This window comes from Enhydra lutris, unplaced genomic scaffold (genome assembly GCF_002288905.1).
Source record: "Enhydra lutris kenyoni isolate GAN:26980312 unplaced genomic scaffold, ASM228890v2 scaffoldscaffold22, whole genome shotgun sequence".
Lineage (NCBI taxonomy): Eukaryota > Metazoa > Chordata > Mammalia > Carnivora > Mustelidae > Enhydra > Enhydra lutris.
In genome coordinates this window covers 41,780,735-41,797,662 of record NW_019154106.1, presented here as the reverse complement: position 1 = coordinate 41,797,662, position 16,928 = coordinate 41,780,735, and the positions used below count along the sequence as shown (strand labels likewise).

General features: G+C 51.8%; 1 protein-coding gene across 1 annotated transcript; it reads left to right on the top strand.

Annotated features, from left to right (window-relative positions):
* The first annotated feature begins 2,978 nt into the window (after window positions 1-2,978).
* Window positions 2,979-4,685, top strand: LOC111150290 (myogenic differentiation 1). Its single transcript, XM_022507741.1, has 3 exons — window positions 2,979-3,608; window positions 4,084-4,162; window positions 4,435-4,685. The coding sequence occupies exons 1-3, from the start codon at window positions 2,979-2,981 to the stop codon at window positions 4,683-4,685; spliced, it is 960 nt and encodes a 319-aa protein (XP_022363449.1).
* The last annotated feature ends 12,243 nt before the right edge of the window (window positions 4,686-16,928 follow it).

The window sequence follows — 16,928 nt, the reverse complement described above, 5'->3', positions numbered from 1 at the left end:
AACTTGGACTCCCGATCTGTCACCTGCAAACCTGCTGCTCCCCAACTCCATTTTTCTCCAAGTCCTCTTCAACTCCTCTCTTGTCCTCCTGCCTACATCCAAACATGAATAAATATTGCTGACTCCATCTTCAAAATATGTATGGAATTGAACTACGTTTCACCATCTTCACTGTTGGTACCCGATCTAAACCACCATCACCACTTACTTGGCTCGTTACAATAGTCTCCTAACACTCTCCCTGCTTCTGCCTTTGCTCTCCAAAACCTGTATGTTCCTGTTAAAATGTAAGTCAATCGGTAACATTCTTCTCTTCCAACTCAAACCCTCCAGTGGCTTTTCTTTTCTTTTCTTTTCTTTTTTTAAGATTTTATTTATGTATTTGTCAGAGAGAGTGAGCACAGGCAGACAGAGTGGCAGGCAGAGGCAGAGGGAGAAGCAGACTCCCTGCTGAGCAAGGAGCCCAATGTGGGACTCGATCCCAGGATGCCGGGATCATGACCTGAGCCGAAGACAGCTGCTTAACCAACCAAGCCACCCAGGCGTCCCTCTCCAGTGGCTTTTCATCTCAGAATTCAAATTCTTTGTCCCTCTTTCACCCCATCTGTTACCACTCTCCCACTGGCTCATTCTGCAGCGGACACACCAGCCTCCTTGCTGTACTTTAAATATAACAAACACAGTCCTGCCTCAGGACCTTTGCATGTGCCCTTCCTTCTATCTGACTCCAGATACCTACTTCTGCCCTTCCCTCATTCTGGTCTCTGCTCAAATGTAATCAGCTCAGAGAGGCCTTACCAGACCACTTTATATAATGAAATAATCTTCATCACTTTTTCCCTTTGCTTTATTTTTCTTCATAGAACTGAAAACTTCCTGATAGCACATTTTTCTGGCTTATTTGTTTATTATCTGTCTCCCTAACCTACAATGTAAACACCACAAGAGCAGAGTCTCCATTTTATTCATTGCTGTATCCCCCAACACCTAGGCCAATACCTGGCACAAAGGGATGCTTCATAATATGTGTTGAAGGACTACATGAAGGTGGAGTTACAGAGTGAACGGAGGGGACCACATCATGAAGGGGACCTTCAGCATTGCTAGTGGCAGAGAAGTGAAGAAGGCAGGGCTCCCAACAAGTCTGTTAGGTTTGATGGGAAGGGAAAGCTTCCCAGGGTCCAGGGAGCCAGTTAGGACAGCTTCTTGAAGTATAAGGCACAATGACTACTCTTGCTTCTATTCTGTAGGTGCTGCAGGGAGAGAGCCCTGGAGGGCTATCTGGTCCAAGGGAGACCTCTAGTCAGAGTGCTGATAGGAAGATGTGGACAAGAGATTCAAGAAAAGGTTAAGAGGCATTCTGGGGATGGGGGTTACCCAGGGCTTGTGAAGGAGCAAGAGATCCCCTGAATTGCCTTCTCCTTCTACTCCCAGTCTTTCCAGTGGGCTTGCTGGGAAGAAATGCAGCTAAGACCTCTGCAGAAGCTAAGCCCTGATACCACATGGGTCTCTGTCAGGGCTCAGTGCCCCAGCCAACAGCTGGGAAACCTGCAGGGAGCCCACAGCTCAGTCTGGGCCAAAGACAGAAGCAAGTCCTCTCGGTAATACGGTCTTGTATCTGGGACCAAGGGCCTCCACATCTTTGGTCTCTTTTAGATTCTCACCACAACCACAATTACTCCAAGAAATAGCTATTATTATCCCCAAATTTACAAAGTAGGGAAACTGAGGCTTGGAAGGTGGTATGACTTCGGCAAAATCACACAAGAATCTATGGGATCTGGCCTCGAACTTAGATCACTGGTCTCCCAAACTCTACTCTCAAACATCCCCTCTGAAGTGGGGTTCTCAGGCTGAGTCTGGGCGTTGGAGGGCTTTGCGCCATGAACCTCGCTGTGCGCGAGGGAAAACCAGAGCCGTTTTCTTCCCAGTGGAAGACACATCTCCACCCAGACCCGCACAGGGCACTCCGCTGCTGACACACGCAGGTAGAGCTAGGCAAGAGTTCAGTCCCCTCCCTCCAGGCCAGGGCAGAACCTGGGCTCCAGACATTGGTGAGGCGCTTTGGCAGCCATCCCCCTCTTCTGCGTAGATGCAGCGGCTCAGTTTCTAAGCATCCAGAGGGGGATACTGGGCCCACCGCCCTCTGAGCGACTCCCAGGTACGGACTGACCTAGTGACCCGGCCCCCACGTCCAGTTTGCCTCAGGTTCATCCACTTGGACTCTAATTCTCGTTGCAGATTTCTCTGTCTCTGGCTTTAGCTTTCTGCTTTTCGTGTCTGTCTTTCGGCTGTATCTCTTACTGTCTCACCTCTGAGTGTGTCTCTGCCCTATTGCCATGGGTCTCTCTCTAAGTCTCTCGCGATCTGTTTCCTACTCCTACCATGCACCTAGATCCCCCCATAAATCAGAGGACAGAGGGAGACCCAAAGTCAGCTTGGAGTTAAGCGCGCGCGGCCAACACTTCCCGGGGACATAGGAGGAGTACGGTGCTGGAGAGGTTTGGAGCAAGTGTGCCCCGGAGCCAAGTGCAACCGCGTTGGGCTGCCAGCCTCTGCCTCCCTCCCAGTCTAGGGAGGGGCCGGAGCGCCCGCGCGCGGGGGTCGAGGGGTAGGGGGTTGGCTAGTCTCTTGCCCCAGCAGCCACCCTGGGGATCCCAAGCTCCTCCCCACCTTGTTTCTATTGGCCTCGGGCGCCCCCGCCCCCAGCCGCCCGCTCCCGCTCGGGGGCCCTTAAGCTACTACTGGATAAATAGCCCCCGGCGCCTGGCGTGAAGACAGGGGTGGGGAAGCCCCGGGGCGCTGCCGCTGCTTTCCCGGCAGACCCAACAGGACCCGGCAGCGGGGGGGGGGGGGAGATAGTGGGGTGTACATTCAGAACCCCGGTACTTTACTATCGCAGGGCCAGGACTGCAGATAGGCAGAAAGTTTCGGGTAACCCCTACCGAAGCAGGGACTGCGCCACCCTCTGCCGGGATATGGAGCTGCTGTCGCCGCCGCTCCGAGACGTAGACTTGACTGGCCCCGACGGCGCCCTCTGCAACTTTGCCTCCGCGGATGATTTCTATGATGACCCTTGTTTCGACTCCTCCGACCTGCGATTCTTCGAGGACCTGGACCCGCGCCTCGTGCACGTGGGCGCGCTCCTGAAGCCCGAGGAACACTCGCACTTCCCGGCGGCAGTGCACCCAGCGCCCGGCACGCGCGAGGACGAGCATGTGCGCGCTCCCAGCGGGCACCACCAGGCTGGCCGCTGTCTGCTGTGGGCCTGCAAAGCGTGCAAGCGCAAGACCACTAACGCCGACCGCCGCAAGGCAGCCACCATGCGCGAGCGGCGCCGCCTGAGCAAAGTCAACGAGGCTTTCGAGACGCTCAAGCGCTGCACGTCCAGCAACCCGAACCAGCGGCTGCCCAAGGTGGAGATCCTGCGCAATGCGATTCGCTACATCGAAGGCCTGCAGGCGCTGCTGCGCGACCAGGACTCCGCGCCCCCTGGTGCCGCCGCTGCCTTCTACGCGCCTGGCCCGCTGCCCCCAGGCCGTGTGGGCGAACACTACAGCGGCGACTCAGACGCGTCCAGCCCGCGGTCCAACTGCTCCGACGGCATGGTAAGGCGGGGACCCCCCGCTAGAGAAGTGAGGGCAGCTTCTGGTATATCTGGGACGTGTTTCCGAGGGCGAGGAGCAGGCCCTCCAGAGGGAGGTTGGGCTGGGAACCTTGCGGCGAGTGGACCCCGGTGTCCCAAGCAGCTGTCACTAGGGGAGGTCTGGTGCCTTGGGGGCGCACGGGACAAATGCGAGTCACCCTACTGGGGGCGCTGTTAGAGCTCTGCTTCAGCGATATGAAGATCTGCTTTTCCACACTTAACCCTATTTACAAAATTCAGACTTACGTTCCTAGGCGACTATCTGCCCTCTAGTTAGCCCGGGCGGCTGCAGACAGCGCCTGTCTGCCCCGATCCTCCAACCAGGGCCCAGAACTCGTGGCTGAGACTTGGGGACTTGAGGTGGGGTGGCTACAGGGAGTGATGCTCTGGCCCCACGCGGTCCCGGAGCCTGACTCGGTCGCCCTTACCGTTTGCAGATGGACTACAGCGGCCCCCCGAACGGTGCCCGGCGGCGGAACTGCTACGATGGCACCTACTACAGCGAGACGCCCGGCGGTGCGTATTCATGCCTCCTTCCCACGTTACCCCCTTTGAGCTGCCCCGGCTTCCCTCTATCTAGAACCTTCCCCTAGCCCCCAGTCCTGGGAGACTGTACAGGGAATGAAATACTAAGCGTGCAGCTCCCTTCCTTTTCGCTCCGTACCCTCTCTGGGTCCTCTCGGACTCCGGCGGGCCTTCAATTTCCTGTCTGCCCCAAAGCACTGAGCCCGTGGGTGGGAGACTTGTCCACCGCTCAACTGCATACTCTCCTACCCCTCCCCGCGCAGAACCCAGGCCCGGGAAAAGTGCCGCGGTGTCGAGCCTCGACTGCCTGTCCAGCATCGTGGAGCGCATCTCCACCGACAGCCCCACCGCTCCCGCTCTTCTGCTGGTGGATGCGCCGCCGGAGTCTTCTCCCGGTCCACAGGAGGAAGCCGCCCAGAGCGAGGTCGAGCGCGGCGCCCCCACCCCTTCCCCGGACGCTGCCCCGCAGTGCCCCGCGGGCGCAAACCCCAACCCCATCTACCAGGTGCTCTGAGGGGGTGGGCGGCCGCATGGGAGGGCTCCGCTGCCCGCGCGCCCGAGGGACGGTGCCCCTAGAGTCCCTCGCGCCCGAAAGATTGAGCTTAAATGCCAACCCCCACTCCCAACCGCGCTTTAAAAGCGACCCCTCCCGAGTTGGGAGAGGCGGGAGAACTGATGTGTTTCCACTCCCGCACTCCACAGCAAGGACACAGTCCTTCTTTCCCACGCAACACCCTTCCCTGAGACTCGCTGCGATGGCCTTTAGGTGTTCCTTCTTGGGCCAGAGCTGATCCTCGAGGGGCCAGACCCGTCCTCTGCCTTTCCCCACTTCCCTAGGAGGGATGGGACCCGCGCAGATCTAAACCCCGCCTCCGGACGCCGGTGCTGCTGAAGGGGGCGTGGCCTCCCTCCCGGAGCCCCGGCGACTTTGCCCTTTGCCAGCGCCCGCGGGGCGCCGTCGCGTTCCGCGTGTCACAAGTGTTAACAGTAACCACTCCACCACCACCCCCCCCCAGTTCAGGACCACTTTTTGTAATACTTTTGTAATCTATTCCTGTAAATAAGAGTTGCTTTGCCACAGCAGGAGCCCCTAGGGCTGTATTTATCTCTGAGGCATGGTGTGCGGTGCGACAGGGACTTTGTACGTTTATACAGCAGGTGGGCGAGCCGCAGGCGCTCGCTCAGGTGTTCGAAATAAAGACGCTAATTTATACCGCAGTGGCTCCGACTTTCCCTGGGGACGGGGCTAGGAAGAGAGGAAACCGGAAAACTTGGGCCAGCTGTACCGCAGCGACCCCTGTAGGCGGAAGACGGATTGCAGAAAGGAGCCTATACTGGGGGAGGTTCCTCTGACCCATCACCACACGCAGGTCAGTGGTTCTTCTGTCAGGATGCATTTTAGAATGATTTGAGTAGTGAAAAAAAAAAAAAGATCCATGTCTGCCCCACTCGCCAAAGATTTAATGTATCTGCCCCTGATATCTGGGGCCAGGTACTGTTATTTTTCAAAAGCTCCCCAAGTGATTCTAAAGCACGTGCAAGGTTGAGAATCACGCCCCTGGATACATACTGAGTGAACCCAGGCATGGTGTCCAGAAGCAACACTGGGAATTCGTGCCACCCGGAAGTCGCATGAGTATAGATGATGCATCAGGTGCTCATGACATTATAAGGAAAAACTAAATGATTGTGAAGGGGCGGCGATGTAAGCTGTACGGCACTTACAGGCTCTCAGTGATAGGACTAATCTTAAAAGTCTTTTTTTAAAGATTTTTTATTTATTTATTTGACAGAGAGAGAGAGAGATCACAAGTAGGTAGGGAGGCAGGCAGAGAGAGGAGGAAGCAGGCTCTCCGCAGAGCAGAGAGCCTGACGTGGGGCTCCTGACGTGGGGCTCCTGACATGGGGCTCCTGACGTGGGGCTCGATTCCAGGACCCTGGGATCATGACCTGCGCCGAAGGCAGAGGCTTTAACCCACTGAGCCACCCAGGGGCCCCAATGATAGGAGTAAACTTAAGGGGACCACACAGGAGGCCAGACAGGAACAGACATCTCTGCTTAGCCAGGAACTAGAGCATTCTGGCTGTGTCAGGGCAGTGCAAACCAGCGTCATCTCATGCTTGGCTATAAACGTTCTGAGAGCAGTGGATGGGGACATTGATTTAGTCAGCGTGCTGGAGAGGGCTTCCTGGAAGAGGAACTGTGTCTTGAGAAACAAGAAAAGACAACAGACAATGCCCACAGACCCATGCATGTGAGCATGCACGTGCACAGCTCAGAGGGCACCCCGGGAAGGATGGCCTGGTAAACATTTTTCCCCATCCCCATGCCTTCCAAGCCCGCTCCCAAACATACATACATTTGTCACCAGGACCCCAATGTCTCCTGCATCTCACCCCGACAGACACTTTTTTTCTGAAAACCTTACAGGCCCACTTTCAAAGGCTCTGCTTGGCAGGTGGGATGACCCTGAGGACTGCCGGCAAGATATGTTGCCAGCAAGAAGGAATTCTGCTCTCTGCTCTGAGGAGAGCCTCTGCTGTCCACAACACAGGGACCCTGAAAAGCTGCCTAGAGCTGCTCCGTTACAATAATCCTCAGCTTTTCTTCTGGCTGTTCTGCAGTTGTCCCTTCGGGTTCTTTACACTCCTTTGAGACCCTTTGGGGGCTCACTCATTCAGTAGTTGCCAGATCCTATGCTGGGTGAAAACAGAGACCAGTGGACAGTTCCTGACTCTGGAAAACACTGAGACATTTGGAGACATTGGATCTCTTAGCAGTTGGTTACATCACAATAAATTGTTATAATGGGGGTGTATGTGGTAGAAGAACACAGTAGAAACAGAAGGTAGAGACAAGCAGGTAATCTCTAGTAAGAATCTTGAAGGAGTTGGTCATGAAAGGGGAGGATACTCCAAGCTGAGGACACAGCAAGAGCAAAGACCACAAAACTACAGAAAATAAACTGTTCCTTCACATAATGGGGTATAAGAAGGTACAGAAAGGGGGATGCAGAGTGTCTGCACTGAGTAAACCAATTATATGTATGAAGAGGGCCCAGGAGCTAGTGTGCAATTGGAAAAAGCTGTCCCTTCTTTCCTGAGGGTGCTGCTCTGCACCAGGGTTCATAGCTGGGCAATCATAGAGCAGGCTGGACTTCAGCTCCCCACTGACCTTCGTAGCCAGGTACATTTGTTCAGTGAACAGCATGCATAACTGTTCACAGAGCCTTGTATATGGAGGCCCTAGGATGTGAGGGAAAATGGGGAACCAAGGCTGACTCAGGGTCTAGTTTGGTTCAGAGTGGACAGTAATACCATTACAAAGAAGGAGTCCTCGGGTGAAGAAGAAGCGGATATGGGGAGAGATTTAGGCCAGGACACTTGCAGTTATAAGGGATAGAAACCCAGTTCAAATTAGCTTTAACCCCCCAGGGGTATGTTGGAAGGACAGGGGGCAGTTCATATACAGAAGCAGCACTACAGGAACTATAACATCCATAAGTTTGACAGCAGGGACCAGAGCCTGAAGCCCCTCTTATTCTTCCACCATTCCCTGGGTTGCCTCTACCTAGTTTACTCGCTCCGAGTCCATATTGGTTTTCTCCAGCAACTCAGGGATCTCACCATTAAACTCCAGTTTGAAAATTCCCAGAGAAGAACCCTTACTGGACTAGCTTAGGTCATGAGCCAGGATTTGAATCCAGGCAGAGAGGCAGAGATTGCATGCTTAGCTGCCTTGCCTTGTACCTGTGCATGGGAAGGAAGGAGGGAGGACTGAGAGGAAGTTGGGAGGGAGGGGAGCACCTGGAGATTGGATCATTCCATGGATGATCAGGTTTGAGGTCCCCTTCTGGCCCATCTCTCACTGCAGTCCCCTGGATTTGGGGAGTGGGGTGGGAGGAGCGTCTAGCTGAGGCCAACTCCATTTGCAACGTAGATGAAATGACCCTTGTCTTTGGGGCCATTTTCACCTGGGCAGGATCTGAGGAAGCCCTGGGCCCATGTCCGTACATGTGTGCTCATACAAGAGTACACATGAACCCAGAACATACCACCAGGGGCTGGTGCACCTTGTAGGCAACAAAGTTTAAGCTTAGGACCCTTGAATGAGCCCCTTCTAAGGCCCTGGGCCAGTCTCCTTCTTAATTTGCCAAGGTAAATTATTTAAGCCAATTAGTTATGACCACTATCCCTTTCTACTCTGACTTCTCCCTTCTGGAAGGTGGCATTATGAGCATGTTGGGGTCCAATCTAAAGGTATACATTTTGCTTGGGTTTGGTGGGATATGTTTTAGATAAATAGAATAGAAAAGAGAAGCAATAATAATAAACAATGAAATTAATTGAAATGATCTGACATTGAAAAGACAGTTATACCCAAAATATCTTTAGATCATACCAAAAAGCAGTTTATTAAAAGAAAGAGGTAACTTTTGAATGGAATGATTAAAAAGACTCTTGCATTGTTTGATAATACATTCAATGAAGAGTAAATTATATGAACACATTGGAAAGAGACTTTAAATCTTTTGCTGATCTAACACAAGTCACTGACATCAACAGAGTAAAATTCATAATATGCCACTGTCACAAGACCTTGACATCAACCAACCTTTTAATGAACACTATCAACTTAAAAAATAAATAAATAAATAATCACTACAGAAGAAAACTCAAAATACGTTGAACTTTTACAGTCCACAAATGAAAGATTCTTGATAGAGTTTTCCCCAAAACTGACATCAACCCTAAAATTGTACATGACATTTCCAATATAGGGATGAGCCTGAAAAAAGCTCCCCTAAATTATGAATGATACAAAACATGTCTTGATCACCATGCTGAAGGAAAGACTAAACTCTCTGAATGGTCTCAGTTCTCCGTCTAGAAAATGGTATTATAAAACCACTGTCACATGAAGAAGCAATTAAAGAATGTGCAGCCTGATATGGTAGAAGGGAGTGGGCAAGACTGAACAAAGGCAAGGAAAAAAGAGCAGGAGGAGGGAAGCAGAAGGCTGAGGAGATGAGGAGGAAGATGAAGACAAAAATGAGGATGGTGTTAATGATGAAGTTGATTCTAGCTCAGTGTTTTCTAATCTATGAAACACTTAAAACATCTACACACAACTCGCTACAGTCAAAGGAAACACATGAGAATGTGAGGCTGTATAATGCTAGTTTTTCTATTATACAGGGTTGTTTTCATATAGCTAATTTTTTTTAGACACTTAACAGCAAGTTTTAATTCAGGCAGAGCCTTCCCAGTAGCAGGACTAAGTGAGTCCTAGAGGGTGTCAATGACTACGTAGTTCCTGGGATCCTAGCCTGGCTGTGCCACTGACCAGCTCTGACATTTGGATATGTGACTTAACCCATCTGGATCTGGGCTTTCTCTTTGTATCATTGGATTAGTGAATTTAAAAGGTATGCATCAATTCTGAAATTCTTTAGTAATTTGCCTCAAGCATTTCAGAGAAAGAAAAAGATAATGAAATAGATCTTTTACAGAAAAGAGAACAGGCCCCATGACAAACTGAGATTTTTCTCAGCATAAGCAAATTATTTGTAATCTGGTACACAGATCCTTCTTTACTTTTCCAAACTTAATCTTTGAGGTGTAATTCACCCGCCATAAAATCCAGCCTCTTCAAATATCAAATTCAGTGCTTTGTACTGTATTTGTTATGTTGAGCAACATCAACACTACTGTCTAAGACAGAACATTTTCCTTACTCCCAAAAGAAACTCTTCCCCATTTGCAGTCACTCCCCACTCTTCCTCCTCCCTCAATCTCCTGGAAACCATCAATTATTTTCAGTTTCTATGGATGTGTCCATTCTGGACATTTCATGAGCGGAATCACAGACTCTGTGGCCTTTTGTGCGTGACTTCTTTCCCTTGGCTTAGTGTTTCCAAGATCTATCCATGCTGTAGCATGTATCAGAACTTCATTCCTTTGCGTAGCTAAATAATGTTGCATTGTATGGATACATTGTATTTCGTTTATCCACTTATCAGTTGGTAGGTATCTGGGTTTCCATTTTTAGCTATTATGAATAATACTGTTATGAACATTCAAGTACACACTTTTGTGTAAACATATGCTTTTAATTCTCTTGGGTATATACCTAAAAATGAAATTGCTGGGTATATCATAACTCTATGCTTAAATTTTTGAGGAACTGCCAACAGCTTCCCCAAAGGAGCTGCACCATTTTATGTTCCCATCAGCAGTGTACCAGTGCATCAGTTCCAATTCATCTACATCATCGACAACACTATTACTGTTTGTCTTTTTTATTCTAGCCATCTTAGTGGGTGTAAAGCGGTATCTCATTGTGGTTTTGATTTCCATTTCCCTAATGACTAATGATGTTGAGTATCTTTTCATGCGCTTATTGGCCATTTGTATTTCTTCTTTGGGGAAATGTCTATTCAAATCCTCTGCTCTTCTTAAAATTAGGTGATTTGTCTTCTTATCGTTGAGTTTTGAGAGTTCTCTCTATAATCTAGGTACTAGACTTTTATCAAGTCTGTGATTTACAGATATTTTCTCTCATTCTACAGGTTGTCTTCTCACATTCCTGACAGTATCCTTTGAAGCACAATTTTGTTTCATTTTGATGGAGTTCAATTTATCTAAATGTTGTTGTTGTTGCTTGTGTTGTAGGCACAAGCAACATCCTCTGCAGGTTGCTTGTGTCTAAAAAACCATAACATAAGCCAAGTAAGAGTATTCCAGTTTTGGCTCCTACATTTAGATATTTCACCTGTTTTTAGTTGATTTTTCTATATGGTGTAAGGAAGGGATCCAACTTCATTCTTTAGCATGTAGATACCCAGCACCTTTTATTGAATGGGCTATTCTTCCCCCCCCATTGAATTTTCTGGGCACCCTTGTCACAAATTAATTGACTATAAATGTATGGGTTTATTTCTGGGCTCTCAATTCTAGTCCATTGATCTACACATCTGTCCTCATGCCAGTACCACACAGTGTTGATTACTGTAGCTTTGTAGTAAGTTTTGAACTGAGGGAGTGTGAGTCCTCCAACTTCGTTCTTCAAGATCACTGTGGCTATTCTGGGTCTCCTGCATTTCATGAATGTATCTTTAAATAGCCCAGTCTTGGTGGTATTTTAAATAGCCACAAACCTTTGTCTGGTACAAGTTAGGAGCTGCAAGTTGGCACAGAAATTTGAAGCAGGTTCTTGTGTGGTGGTGCACAGAAAAAATAGTTATATGGGAGGATGGTGATATTTTCATTTTCAGTCATCTTTGGTGCAGTTTTAATGAAACAAACGTGGTGTTAACTGAACATCCTTCTGAAATTGCAAAAAAAAAAAAAGTTGCAACTGCTTTTGTTGGCTTCCAAGTAAATATAACTTATTAAAAAGTCTTATGTTGGTGTGTCAGGCAGTTAATTAAAATCCTAAGCAATTTTTTTCTGGATTTTTAAAGATTTGTAGTATTTGTCAGCTTTCTAAAATTTCCATTTGTTCCTGATTTCTAAGTCTAAATATATATTCCCTTTTGTGCCCAACTTTCTATTCTTTTTTTAAAAAGCGTAACCCCCAAAATATCTAAACGTCAGGCCTCACAAAACTGCCAATCAGGCTTACCTGCAGATTGACTCACACACAGGTGTCCACAAGGACAACCCACAAGGCTCCTATCAAAGACATTGCAGCCCATGGGATAGCCACACATCTCCAAGCTGCTTCTGGAAGATTTCAGCGGCCTCTGCCCAGTCCTGCTGGGAACACTCTTACAAAAGTGCCTGGACCCACCTGTCCTCCCTACACGTCATCTCTGACCATCCACAGGCTTCCTTCACCGCAGCCTTCATCATTTCCTACCCTCCCACTTCACTCAACCGGCATGAGAGGCATTGAGGCCTCATCTTCCCCAAGGCCAAGCCTACGGAGGACTGACACTCTGCCCCCTGGGGCCCCACTGACACTGAGGGAGTGACGGACATTGCTGAGGACTGGCAGGAGCCCAGGATAGAGACGTGGGGTGAGAGCAGGTCACAGAGGGTTTGGAGGGGATAGGCAACCTGAAGGAAGGGGGAAAGGGGAAGGAGAGGAAGTTAGATGAGAGTCACTATCTCATGTAATCCTCTCAAACTGTATCCCCTTTATACAGATGAGGAAACAGAAACCTAGAGATGAAAAGTGAATGGTTTACAGTTGCTAATAAGCAGCAAATGAGTTATGTGATCAAATTTGTCTAGACGTGTGGTTCTCTCAACCAGGGGAAATTTTACCCTCCAAAGGACTGTTGGCAGCGTCTGTAGACCTTCTTGGTGGTCACCACTGGGGAAGGGGCTCTAGTGACATCTAGCTGGTTGAGGCCAGGGATGCTGCTAAACATTCTACAAGGCACAGCAGAGCTGCCACAACCAAGGATTGTCTGCTGTGAAAGGTCAATGGTGCCAAAGTTGAGAAACCCTGGTCTAGAACTTACCCTGGGCATTCGTTACTTTCCCTCCTTTCTAGACTTCTTGGCCTAAGAGATTTGGGCCCCACTCACCTGGGGGGGGGGGAGGTCACAGGAAGGAAGAGTGGTATACCCTACCCCATTTCCAGGTTAGGTGCCAGGGTCAGTGCTCAAGCCACACCTCCAACAGAAATGGTCACCAATTTCCCACTATGACAACTCTGATCTCAGTCTCCCTGTCCACTGCGGGGAGGAGTTCTGGTCAGAGCAGGAGACCCCAGTTGGTTTCACTGCTTATGGTGGGTCACCCCCAAAGCCTGCTCAGTCTGGCCGGGTTTAGGTTAGTTTCCAGTTGTGGCCACAAGATGGCACCCCTACCCACTGGGACTGCTAAGGCTCTGAGCCTGGGAGAGCAGCATAGAGGATGTGCCAAGCTGGACAAAGGCCGGGGGGGCTGGACTTGGGCCAGTTCCAGAGCTTAGCAGGACCAGATCTAAGGCTTGCAAGTGCCAAGTGTGAGAACATAGGCCAAACTTGGCTTCAGGACTCCCTTCACCTTCTTCTAGTCCACTCTCAGCCCTAGCTCCTCCTGGAGCCTTTCTCACCACAGAGCTCATGGAACCTCGCACACCCTCCCCTCCAGGCAGAACAAGAGAAATCCCAGAGCTGAGGTGTTAAAGGATATAGGGCTTATTATTATTCATATCCAACAATAAAGAAGCTGAGGCCTAGAGAAGTTGAAGAACTTGCCCAAGGTCATAGCTAAGTCAATGATGGAGCTGGGATTTGAATACAGGCAGCCAGGCCCTAGAGTCTATATTCTCGACCACTGAAGACCACCAGAGCACTGGTGGTTCATTGCACCCTCTTCTCATCAGCCACTGATCCCAAGGACCCTCTGGCATAGGACCATGAGGCTTCCTCTGCAAGAGAAGGGACAGATGGCTATGAATAAAGAGGGTGTAGCTCAAGTGGAAAGGGGTGAGGGTCTTGGCTGGGCTGAGGACCTATGGTTAGTGGTTGTGGGTGAGAAGCTAAGGCTCAGGCAGCAATTCCTCCTCCCACCCCCACTTCTCGGGGGGAGGGGTTCTTTCTTTCTGTGTTGCCCTCCCAGTTTTTCTGGGCTTTCTGCAAATGCCAGCCTTTTACAGTGTGAAAAGGAAGTGAGATAAGGGACTTTTATGTCCTTGCTTGCCGGGGGGTGGGGTGGGGTGCAGGGAACATTCTTTGGGGCCTGGACTGGGAGTTGCCATCAAGGATCAAAGTGACAACCCTAAAGTGGGACAGCTCCCCTGTCCCCTGGGAAGCTCCTCTCTCTGAGCCTTTCTGCTTGCCATGTAGGGGATTTTAGGGTGTAGTGGATACCCTTTTACATTTCCCCTCACTCCAACTTTTATCTGCCTCTCTTTTTCTAGTTCATCCTCCAGGGCCAGAACTGACTAGGGCTCCTAATCACTAACTTTGCTCCTACGAGCAGCCTTCCTCTACCTCTCCACCTCTCCACCTGTCCACTACATGGAGCACCCTTCAGCTTCCCATTGTGGTTCACCATGGGAGGTAGTGGCCTCAGTGGGCTCTGCACTGACTCCCTGAGAGATCCTGGGTATGACCTTCCACCCTGTCACAGCCTTGGTTCAGGGCTCTGGACATTCCTGGCCTCTGACACTGGGATGCTCTGATCCCAGGCCCTCTCTTGGCCTTTCTCAAATTATCTAGCCCTGAGTGAGGAACTGCTGTGTTCTGGGCACTGTGGAGGAAAGCAAATGTGCAGCAGCCCCAGGGGAGCTGAAAGTCCGTTTCGGGGAAAGATATGAGCTATAGTGAAGGCTGGGGAGGGATACTCTGATCCAATGTGGTTCTTCCTGCAGGTGAGGGAGGACAGTGAATCCTGGACCTCTACGGCTAGTGCAAACACCAAGGCTTTCTGAGAGAGAAGAAGGGGTTAGACGTCTGGCTAGAAGGAAGAGAAGGTTTGGAGAGGTCTCTTTCTGGTGTCTCCCCGTCGTGGTATCTCCTAGCCAAATGTGTGCAATGTGTGTGTGTGTGGGTGGGTGGGTGGGTGTGTTCATCTCTCTGTGTCCATCTTTTTCTCTTCTTTCTGGGAGTCCCCATTTCTCTGTTTTATCACCTCCTTGGATTGCGGCAGAACTTTCTGAGAGCCTGTGTCCTGGCTAATCTGAATGTGGCAAGACCGTGCTGCATCAGGTCAGAATTCCTCCTGGTTATAAGGGCCCTCTCTTGTTTATGTCTATCTCTGCCCCTGTCTCTGCCCTAACTCTGCCTCTCTCTCTTTCTGCCCTTGTCCTTCTCCCATCGCTCATGTCATGCTCTGCCCCTCACCCTTTCCAAACTTCTCCACTCCTCCAAACCTTTCCCTGCCACAAACAGATTTCCCTGGGCTGGGATTTCCCTGGCCAAGTGAGGAGAGAGATGTGTAAGGCACAGCTTTGTCCTCAGGCTCATAGCTGTGTCTGTAGGTCAGTGTAGAGGGACAGCTGTCTGCACAGTTAGCAAGTGCCGACAGGTAAATAAGAGCCTCCTGTCTTCTTAATTAAATCGCCCTTTGCCCAGGCAGCCCTGTGTTCGATTGGGCTGGGCTGGGATCAATAAGCTTCTTTCCTGGTGCGGCCAACCCTGGAGCTGGGCCTGACCTCCCCAGCCCTGCTCAGGCCCACCTGCCTTCTTCCCCAAAAGCCTGAGAGCCCCAGGAGGGCAAGGTGTCTTGTACCCATGTGCCTGGGACAGAGTGTGGAACAAGAAAGGAGTACAAGAGTGATTGAGTAAACTGAGGCACTGGCAGCAAACATGGGCCAGAAAGGCTTGGAGGCCCACACTGTAACCCCCATCCCCAAGATCAACTGTGAAGCTGTGGGAATCATAGCAGGAGCTGCTCCCATCCAGCTCCCCGCCCCAACAACAGCTTACAGCCCAGGGAGGCTGAAGCCCAGTTGGGAGAGAGGGATGTCAGTGTTCAGGACCACTAGGAGCAGTTGCTCCTTTTGACCTCTAAAGGCTGAATACCCCTTTCATAGGCGATCCCCACCCAGGGATCCAGAGCTAGTGTGGGAGGATCAGTGAGCTGGGATCAGTATGGCAGAGCCTGTGGCCCTCAATGGGAGACTAGGGTCAGCCTGGAGTTGTGAAGGGCCCAAGATGAGTAAGGGGTCGAGAGGCAATCACAAGGTTCCAGGCTTATTGGGTTGTTAGGAGGGCTTAGAGGACAGCGTTCGTTGTGTGTTGTGTGTTTGAAGGATGTTATTTTGGAGTCCATTCAAGAGGAACCTCTGACAGGATCACGGGGGCTCCAGGTTCTGCAGAAAAGGTCGGTATTAAAGGTTGCTTGGAGCCGCCAATACTGGTTCAGATCAAGGCGTCTCTGATAGCGGTCGGGGTCGTCACATTTCACTATGGGATCGGAAAGTCCCTTGTTTGGAAGGACAGGGACGGGTGCCGACGCCCTTGTAACCTCAGTCTGACCCGGGGGGCGCAGGCCTTAGACGTCTCCCGGAGCCCCCGCCCATCGAGTGGCGTTTCCCCAGGGCGGAGCGTCGGCGGGTCCCCCAGGAGAGCAGGATCCACGCGGGGCGGGCGCCCCCAGCGCCGGGGTTGAGGGAGGCCGGCTCCGCGCCCGGCTGGGAGGGGGGCGCGGAATCGGGGCTTTTTAGGACCCAGCGCGGCGCCTCCCTCCGGGGGCGAGTGCGGCTGCGCGCGCCGTGTGCTTGTGTCCGGAGAGCGGCGGGCTGGACGCGGACCGCGCGAGCGAGCAAGCGAGCAAGCGAGCCTAGCAGCAGCCCGGGCGGCAGCAGCGTCGCGGCGGCGGCGGCCGCTCCGCGCCTCGCCTCCCCGGCCTCGCCGGCTTAGCCGGCCTCGCCTCCCCGCGCCTGGACCCGCCACCCCCGCCTCCCGGTCGCGACCGCCGCAGCCCCTCGCCTTGACCGGCACCTTCAACCGCCTTCCCGAAGCCGGGCGCGAAGCGCGGGGCGCAGAGGCACCAGAGCCAGTGCCCACCGGCCTCGCAGACCGAGCCCAGCCCGGAGAACCCGTGCTCGGCCCCGCGCAGCTCCGCTACAGCCCGGGAGCTGTCCCTTCAGCACTGCCGCCGGAGCCTGAGCGTAGCCCCGCGGAAGCCCAGCTCGAGGCGGAGCGCGCACCGAGCGCAGCGCTCCGCGGTCGCCGCACCGAGCAGCGCCCCGGGTGCCCCTGCCCAGGGGGCCCGCCATCTCCTCCAAGAGGCGGGGAGAAGGAGCGAGGAGGGCGGGCGGGCAGGCAGGCGCGCCCGCCGCCGGGGGGAGCAGGCAGCCAGGCAAGGA